The 9,510-nt window shown below is 56.7% G+C and overlaps 1 protein-coding gene across 1 annotated transcript; it reads left to right on the top strand.

Moving 5' to 3' along the window:
- The first annotated feature begins 441 nt into the window (after positions 1 to 441).
- Positions 442 to 8,620, top strand: SLC22A14 (solute carrier family 22 member 14). The gene is made up of 10 exons (XM_054595887.1): positions 442 to 957; positions 1,899 to 2,002; positions 2,210 to 2,364; positions 3,335 to 3,503; positions 4,307 to 4,427; positions 4,687 to 4,784; positions 5,064 to 5,278; positions 5,853 to 5,961; positions 6,582 to 6,782; positions 8,488 to 8,620. The coding sequence occupies exons 1-10, from the start codon at positions 442 to 444 to the stop codon at positions 8,618 to 8,620; spliced, it is 1,821 nt and encodes a 606-aa protein (XP_054451862.1).
- Positions 8,621 to 9,510: the final 890 nt, after the last annotated feature.

Raw genomic sequence — 9,510 nt, 5'->3', positions numbered from 1 at the left:
CCCTACCTCTGTGGCCAAGGGTTCGGGCTACTCACCTTGGCCCTAGTTCCTGGCCACTTTTGACCCAGACTGGGGCGGGGGGGTTGGTTTTAAAAACATTCTCTGGGGAACTCTCCTTTTGCAAGCTGGGTGGTACTTGTGTGTGTGCACATGTAAACAAAGTTTCAGTTGTGGGGAAGTTGTAGGAGGCTGCCTCAGCACTTAGCACAGCGTTTTCTAAAACATTATAAAAAAACAGGAATGTATGGGCCAATGAGGGATAAATTGTGGTAACTAGAAAATTTCAGAAGCAAAGGAGGGAACTATAAAGAACATCAAGGTTGGGACCCACATTAATCTAAGCCAGAGAGGCCAGTTTCTAGTCAGTGGCTCCCAATGCCAGCCCCTGATATCTAGGAAGTGGTATCAATAGAGACTGAGCCGCATCCTTTCTTTGAACAGATGGCAAGCGAAGGCAACTTGAGGGTAGAGCTCAAATCCCAGCAACCTTCCAGGAACTCAGCCCAGCATGATGCAACGAAATCCTCCCATATCTGTCCTCTGGAGATGCTGTTACACAGGTTGAAGGCTGCCAAAACCAATCAGGATGGCAAGTTTGCCAGTATCATGGATGCGCTAGGGGAGTTTGGCACATTCCAGCGGAGGCTGGTGACCCTAACCTTCCTCCCCATCATCCTGGCAGCCTTCTTCACGTTTGCTGACATCTTCGTGTTCACAGCCCAGAAGCCCTACTGCAATACCAGCTGGATACTGGCAGTGGGCCCTAACCTGTCAGAGGCTGAGCAGCTGAACCTGACCCTGCCCCGGGATACCAATGGCAGTTTGATGACATGTCTCATGTACTTGCCTGTCACCTGGGATCTGGAGTCTATCGTCCAATTTGGCCTCAACTACACACAGGCATGCCAAGACGGGTGGATCTATCCCGAGAGTAAGATGCGATCATTGATCAATGAGGTATGCCTCGTCCCAAGTTGTCTGTAGCTAGGGGCCCAGAGTTGTGCCCGCCCCTTCACCCAACATGTGGGGAAACTGAGGCTCAAGGAGGAGAAGCAATGGACGCAAGGTCACCCTGCAGAGGAAGGGCCAGGACAGAAACTTAGGATTCCCGCTACCCAGCCCTGACCTCACCTGTCTTAGCCAGCAGGCTAGAGTGGATTTGGGGTCAGGGCTGAAGGCAGATGGCAGGGTTTGCCATCTGTCCAGGGGGTTGATTCTGTAGCTGTGGCCCTCCCCTTGGGACCCACAGAAGGAAGGGAATTGAAGAAAAAAGCAGCTTTGATGGGGTACCTCGTATAGGGTTTCTCGGTCTAAGGTGCAACCTGCACCCTTCAAAGCACAGACCTGTCCAGTTTGATTCTCTAGGCGGGGGCCCAAGCAACTGTTTTGGGGAAAGCACCTTTTTTTTTTTTAAGATTTTATTTATTATTTTTAGAGAGAGGTGAAGGGAGGGAGAAAAAGAGGGAGAAAACATCAATGTGTGGTTGCCTCTCATGCACCCCCTACTGGGGACCTGGTTTGCGACCCAGGCATGTGCTCTGACTGGGAATCAAACTGGTGACCCTTTGGTTCAAAGGCTGGCACTCAATCCACTGAGTCACACCCGTCAGGGTGGGAAAAGGTCTTTAGTGATGCTGGCCTTTAATCAGTGACCTGTCCCTCTACCCCCCATCTTGGCCTGTACCTCTGGTCCCTCTCTTCAGGCCCAAATCCCAGAGTCTGCCAGATGCAGGATGGAAGGCCAAGGTAACAAAGCTGAGGCCTGATATACACAGTTACCTGGCTCTGTCTCAGGCCCCTTCTGCCTAAAGGCCCACCCTCGGAGGAGGCTCAGTCTCTGGAACCAAGAGACTGACACTGGGTGGAGGCCTGTGGCCAATCCCTGCATTAATCCCCAGTTTGACTTGGTGTGTGGTGAGGAAATTAACGTGGACATCGTGCTGACCATTGGCCAGGCCGGCCTCCTGATAGGGTCGCTCCTCTTCGGGTTCATAAGTGACAGGTGAGTCTCCCAGAGTTTCTTCTTGCCCCCGAGACACCCTTGCTCCCTCCTCATGGGCATTCAGAGCTGAGAAGTCTCAATCTGGGGAAGGCAAGGGTATGGGCACGCTGGAGGCCCATGGATGGCTCAGGACCTGGCCGGGGGGTTGGGCTGGGGCTACGCACTGAGGTCCTGGGGCTTGGCACAGCCTCCCTCCTGTGCCCTCAGGCTCGGCCGCTACCCCTCCATCCTGCTGTCAATCCTGGGGATGATCATCTTCGGCTTTGGGACAGCCTTTGTCAACAGCTTTCAGCAGTACCTGTTCTTCCGCTTCGGGGCGTTGCAGGCGCTGATGGGCTACATCATCAGCAGTGTGGCTTTAGGTGAGGCCGGGCTGCGCAGTGCATGCAGTGGGGAGTGCATGAGCCTGCAGGACGAAGTTCTGACCCCGTGGAACCTGTTGTGCTGGGAGGGGAGGAAGGACTCTCCACTGCAGCCTGCCAGGAAGTGCAGGGAATCTGTGCCCAAACAGCCCTTCCACCCTCATCCCCCATTCTAACCGCCTCATACCCGCCATTCCTCTCAGATCCCCTGATGCCCTACACATGGCTTATATTTATTGAGCCCTAAAGAAGGGCCACACCAGCTGCTAAGCCCTTTGTCTGCATTGCCAACACCATTCAGTAGGCGCCAGTCGATTATTCCTTTAGCTGAGGAGGATGGCTGGGCCTCACGGACCAACCAGCTTGCTCAGGGTCACACAGCAATGAAGTGGAGGAGCTGGGATTTCACCACAGGGCTGGGGACGGATGGGAAAGCCCCCAGTACCCACACACTTATTCGGCCCTACAGCCGCCATCTCCTGCTGTGCGCAGGGTTCCCTGGCCAAACTCCCACCAAAGCCCGGCCAGTGGGACCTGGGTCCTCCACAGAGGCGAGACCCAGCGGCCAGAGCGCTGATGCACTGAGAGCAAAGACAAGGGCGATGATTCCTAGTCTCTCCGTCTGACAGCCCCACGGTGCCATGCCCACAAACCAGGCCTTCCCCATGAGAGGCGTGTGGTCAGGCAGGGGCTGCACAGAGCGAGCAGCCAGGCTGAGAAGGGCCTGGAGGCTATATAAGCGATTGGGAGGTCTGGCAAGGGGACTACCGTGTGCCTTGGGGGGATCCAGGGGACCCTCTTCTGCCTGGCTTTGGAAGGCTGTCTCTGGGCAGATCACAGGCAGGCAGAAGAACCTGTGCCCAGTCTGATCTGTCCCAAGCAGAGCTGGGACATCTCAGAAGGCTGGGTGCAGGGGCAGCCCTGGGGACCCTGAGCTGACCACGATCTTGTCCTCTTGGCCTCTGCACAGCTACTGAGTGGCTCATGGGTGAGCACCGAGCCCACGCTGTCATCCTGGAACACTGCTTTTTCTCTCTGGGGATCCTGTTCCTGGCTGGGCTGGCCTACAGCCTGCCCCACTGGCGGCTGCTGTTCCTGCTGGGCGGGGCCCCTGTGTTCTCCCTCATTTCCTATATCTGGTGAGCAAAGGGGCACAGGCATGCACAGGGCTGGGTCAGAGGGGCTGGAGACTGAGGAGTGTGAAGGGTCCTCGAAGGGACACAATGGGAAGCATGTTCCCTGGGCTAAAGTACACGCGGACGCGATGAGAGAGCCAGGGCACAGCCTCTGGAATGACAGCACTAACACCCCTCATAGGGGGGACCCCAGAGAGGTGGTCATTAAAGCAGGAGGCAAAGCATCGGAAGGCAAGATTCAAGGATAAAGGATGGTTAAGGTTGAAGGCAAAAAAAAAAAAAAAAAGAAAAGAAAAGAAAAAGAGCTTGGTAAAGTGTTTGTGGGCCTTGATGAACTTTAAGTTGCTTCTGTGGAGTGTCAGGGAGTTGAGGAGGAAGGAAGGCCTGAAAAATGGAACCATCTGCGAGATGGCTTTGTCACTGTGCTGAGCTAAAGTCCCAGCTCTGAGAATGGGGCCCCAACAGAGGGTGTGGGCATGGAAGACAGTGCCCTCGGTACGCTTGGGTGGCAGGAGCGTCAGGGGGATGGCCCTGGAGAGCTCTTACAGGTGGCTGAGGGGAAAGAAACCATGAGGTCGAGACAGCATGGGGCCAGGGTGACACTGAGTGGCAGCGGAGCCTGTGTGTGGCTTGGGCAGGGGAGGGATGGCTGCCAAGGAAGGAGTGAGGACATCTGGAGGCTGATGGTCGCCTTCAAGGCCTCCATCACGCGGGAACAGGATGGCCACCCCTGCGGTAGGGGGTGGGGCCTGCTTGGTTCTCTGGGCACCTTGGAGTGATGGATAAGGGAGGGGTGTGCCATGCAGGATTCTCCCAGAGTCCCCTCGGTGGCTGATAACGAAGGGGAAGGTGGAGGAGGCCAAGCAGGTGCTGTGCTACGCAGCCGGAGTGAACAAGAAGCAGATTCCTTTAAATCTTCTGGACAAGGTAAGAGGCCTCAGGCTCAGGGTGGGGCCGGGCTGGGCGCTGTGGAAGGGCCTCTCCCCCTCTTCTTCCTTTCAGTCGGGGCCTTGGCCCAGAGGGGATCCCCAGCCCGCTGCTTGAGAGCAACAGCGACAGCAAAATTGAACCCTGTCAGGGGCAGGCCGGAGACCAGGCTGGCGCTGGGGGGCCTTGTGGGTGCTGCGGGGCTGGGAACAAGCCGGCATCTCCGCCCTGCCTCTGGTTGGTCCTTTTCATCCTGTAGCTACAGGTATCTGAACAGAAGATGCCAAAGGCCTCAGTCCTGGACTTCTATAACAACAGGCACCTGCGCAAGGTGGCCTTGGTGATGGGCTGTGTGTGGTGAGTCCCCAGGGCTGGCCAGCAGGGACAGCCAACAGGCGTGCCTGCCAGGAACTCTGGTGAGGGAATGGGGCGTGGCCAGGCCGCCAGGGAGCAAGGCCTCAGGACCCTGGCTGGGCCCACAGACCCCAGATCCGTGTTCATTTCTCTCTTCCGTCCCCGCCCCGTCCCCTCTCCCCTGCTTCTGTCTTCACACCTCACCCCACCTGCGTGAGTGGTTCTGGGTGTGGTCTCTGTCTCGGGTTCTCTCTGAGAGTTTCTCTCCCGGCTTCATTCCAGGTTCACGGCCAGTCACAGCTATTTTACGCTGAGTTTCAAGATGAAGGATTTTGGTGTGAACATCTACTTCAGCCAGGTGATTCCTGGCATCGTGGAGGTGCCTGCCCAGCTGTGCTGCATCTTTCTCCTCGAGCAGATTGGGAGGAAGTGGAGCCTGGCTGTGACTCTCTTCCAAGCCACCTTCATGAACTTGCTTATCCTTATCTTCCCCTCAGGTACAGCCCACCCTTCCCAACTCCCCCCCCCCCCCGCCCATACCTTCTGTCAAACCCCTCCCCCGTGCCTCCTGCCCTGTCCTGCCAACAAGACACCCTGGGAGTCAGCCTCTTGCACCCACAGCCCGCCTCCCCTGCACGGCCTGCACCGGCCAGGACACCTCCAGAGCAGGCACCGGTCACAAGAGCACTGTCCTGCCCCCTGGTGGGCAAGTGGGGGTAGTTCCATGACCAGGAGGGCACAGCTCTCAGAGGCCTGGGGGAGGGGATGCTGTTCAGAGCAATCGTCCCTCTGCCGGCGGGGGGAGTGGGCAGTTTCCTTCCGCCTGATTCCAATCCATGGCAGGTGTGGTGGTTAAATGTGAACAGACCCAGCAAAACAACTCCCAGCCTGACTGGGCCTCGGCACACCGACCCTCCTCTGACCGAATGCCCAAGTTGGCTGACCAGACGGTGGGGCGGACTGTTCAGATGCCCCCTGAGAGGGATCGGGAGAGCTGATGGGCAGGCCTCCCCTACCTGTCCTGATGGGAGGACGGCCCCAAACTCAGGTGGTCACGTTATCTGGCTACAGAGTTTAAATCCATAATGGCCTTGATGGTCCTGCTCGGACAATTCAGCCTGGCTGCCTCGGTCACCGTGTTCTTCGTCTACACCGCCGAGCTCCTCCCTACTGTCCTCAGGTATGAACCTCGTGGGAGGGGGTCCGGGGGGGTGGGAAGGCGGGACACTAACAAGGTGAGTAGCAGCAGCTAAGATTGGGCATTTGCCTGGTGACGGGCAGTGGGTGGAGAAGTTTACATCGATTATTCCACCTAAGCCTCACACACAAAAAAACAAACTCCCAGATACCATTATTAGCCCTACTTGAGTCAACAAAATCAAAGAGGGCAAGGCACCGGCTCAAGGTCAGACAGAGCAAGCGGCAGAACTAGCATTGGTCCTGGGCAGTCCGACTCCAGTTTCTGCCTCGTGCTGACTGTCTGACATGTGTCTCGGCCACTCAGAGGCTCAGACCCTTCACCGCGGGGGATCTCGCTATGGGCGACGTATCCTCCTACCCATGCTTCTCCCCACACTACACACCCGCTCACTGCCATGTGGGTCCTACTTCTCCCACTCCTGACCCTATGAAGTAGGCCCGGAAGAAATGACTACCTACTCTGAATCAATGGAGAACTCAATTCTCCGAGGTCCCACTGTGAGTTGGGACAGGGTGGAGTTTTAGGGAGCTGCCTCTTCCACCCTCCGCAGCCACTAGGCCCCCAAGGCCCCCAAGACAAGCTCTGATGCTTCCTTCCAGGGCGACAGGCCTGGGGCTGCTGTATCTGGCCTGGGTGGCTGGAGCCATCTTATCCCTGACGCTCATCAGCCAGAACCTTACCATCTCCAGTTCTCTCTGCTGCATCTCCGCCATTTGCGCCTTGGCCCTCTGCTCCATGCTTCCGGAAACGCGTGATAAGCCCCTTTCTGACACTCTGGAGCACTATTCCTTGGAGACAAGGTAGGCGTGCGAGGCCCCTGGGCTCTGGCACTTAGTACTGAGAAGATGTCAGGTGCTGTCCATCCCTGCTCCTGTCCTCAAAGGGCCTGTGACACAAGAGCCACTGTGTCCACCGCCATCTCCCCAGCTCTCCTGGATGATGTCACCCACTCCATCCAGCCCAGCCTCCGCGCTTCCATCCTGCCTGGCTCTTCTGACCCAGCCTGGGCCAGGTTCCCTCCTTCCTTTGCCTCCTGGCTGCCTGTCTGGGCTGGAGGGCTGCCTCCCAGGGCCAAGGGCCCTGGCTTGGAATCAGCTCTCTGAGTACTTCTCCTTTCTTATCTGAACCCAGTCTCGATTCATGACTCTGGCCTCTTGGCCTCAGCAACCCAGGACCCCGTTTAAGATCTAGGCTCTACCCCGACCCCTCTATGCGCGCTCTGGCCTCTGGTCACCCGCATGCCCCCTGGAGAAGTCTTGTGATTGGCAGAACCATCACTTCCGGGATTTGGGCCAACAGAGAGCATCACTCTCTCCCTGGACCGGAGGAGGCCAGAGCAACAGGGAGGGGCAGGGGCTGCCTCGTGTCCTCCAGGGTCCTCTGCTCTTCCTACAGGGGTCACTGCCTCTGGCCTTCTTCTGCCCTCCTCCTCATCACTCCCCTCCATTCATCCCCTCCTCAAACTCTTGTTGGTGCCACCAGGGTTGGACTCTCAGAGGTGAGAGCAAGCCATAGTTTCTGGGGAGAGAGATGTGCACACAGCGGTCGCTCATGAGCTCGCACAGAGGGACATACTGGACCTACAGGAGGCCCAGGAGAGAGGAACTTTCATCTGGGGAGTTGGGGCAGGCGTCACACAGGAAGTGATGTTGGAGCCGGGCTTGGAAGGCTGAACAAGCGTTGGCCCCGCTGTGGAGGTTGGGCGTGCACTGCAGCCGAGGAGCAGCTTCGTAGCTGAGGACACAGGCTCCTAGACATGTGCAGGGAAGGTACCTGGTACCTCTGAGAGTCTTCATTGACCTCCGAGTTTCTTCATTTCCAAATGGAATGATAACCTAGTAATAACAGTAGCTAACAGGTATGGAACATCCAGCGTCCAGCAGAAGTAACACCTATTTGAGTGTGGTTGGTAGGGTAATGATATGGGTGTAATAATTTATCATTTTTATTTGAACATTTCACCTAAATTGTCATACGGTGGGCCTGAGGGTGATAGTGTCATATTACAGAATTGCATGCTTATGATTTTATAATAAAAAAAGGGGGTGTTATTTGTGCCAGACCCATATTCCGTGTCAGGTCCTGTCCTATACATGCCTTTTCACACTTTGTCCTACCCACAACGACATGCAAGGTAGGCCCTGTCACTGCCTCCCATTTCACAGATGAGGAAACTGAGGCACCGACAGGTTAAAAACATGTAGCCTAGCCTTCCTCTCTCACAGGGTTTTCGGGAGGAATAAACCCACATAAAGCGGCTGGCACTATGTCTCGCACATGGCAAGTGCTCAGTAAATGCTCGTGATGAAGACCGGAGGGTCTGGCTGGAGTCAGGGGTGGAAGTGTCCTGGTCCTAGAGGCCATCACAGGCTCATGGCCTACAGGTGTGGGGAACCCCGCCTCCCAGGGACGCAGAGCCCGTCCTGGCTAGAGCGGCCCCAGAATTGCTCCTTTTTCTGCTCCAAAAAGTCTGGCTCATGACTTGTTCTCCACTGGCTTCCTCAGGAGCAAAAGCAAGAATTTGATAACTGAGGATACGATATATGATAATAAGACCGAGGAACTGGCGAAGAACACGCTTCTCAACAGGATGACAAACGTGGACTCAGGAGCGACCTCAAGCAGACGGAATGACTGAGGGCCAGGCCCTCAGGCGATCTCCGTGGAGTTGAGTGGCTGGGTAGGAGGCCGTAGATTCCAGGCCACAAATTCCGGTCCTAGTCCCGGTTGGGTGGCAGGTCAGTCCTGCTCCAAGGTCAGCCCTCGAGATCCAAAACTAACTCCTTTGCAGGGAGCTAAGGTGTGATGAATTCTAATAAAGGTACCGCTTTGGCCTTGAGATGGCTAGGTCAAATTGGCTTTGTCCAGAGAACCCAGAGGCCCAGGCCCAGAGGATAGTGGGTCAGACAGGCTCATCCCGAGTCCTTAGTGTCCTGAGCTAACCCTCAGGGGACAGCCAGGAGCTCTCCGGGTGAGGGGCAGGTGGGCTGTGTCTGAGGGCCAGGAGTGAGCAAGGGCACTGCCTGTATCCTCTGTTCCCAGCATCTGCTGGTGTGGGCGGGCTCCTCTCTCCGGGGCAAGTGGAGGACAGATGTCGCAGTCCCACTGTATGCACCTGCCAAGGCCATGGCTGGAATGTGAAGGAATAATGAGAACTCCCATCTGTACTCTATGGCACAGGGCTTTCTTGCCCCATTTTTTCCTCTGATGCTCCCCAGAAAAGCATGGCATTGGGGATTAGCCATCTCAGCCTCCTCCTTGGGGATGCCTTCCCTGGTGGCTCCGGCTTGGCTGGCCTCTGACCTCCACCACCCTGAGAATAAGCCCCAGAACCTAGCTCACAGCCCCAACAGCCCTGGGGGTGAGGGTGCCCTTCCCCCTCTGCGTGGGGCTCCCTGGGAAGAACCCAGGAATCCTCACCCATTAGCCAGACGGGAACCTTTGGATCAGGCCCTGGGCCCCACGTCCTCTCCCTCTGGGACGGGGCGGGGGGTGGGGGAAGGTTCTGGCAAGGCCTGGCTCTTTCCC

The sequence above is a fragment of the Pteronotus mesoamericanus genome, unplaced genomic scaffold (genome assembly GCF_021234165.1).
Source record: "Pteronotus mesoamericanus isolate MK-2021 breed Mesoamerican mustached bat unplaced genomic scaffold, CSHL_Meso_final scaffold_54, whole genome shotgun sequence".
NCBI lineage: Eukaryota > Metazoa > Chordata > Mammalia > Chiroptera > Mormoopidae > Pteronotus > Pteronotus mesoamericanus.
Note: the sequence above shows the minus strand (reverse complement) of the source record. Positions and strands in the feature narration are given on the sequence as shown.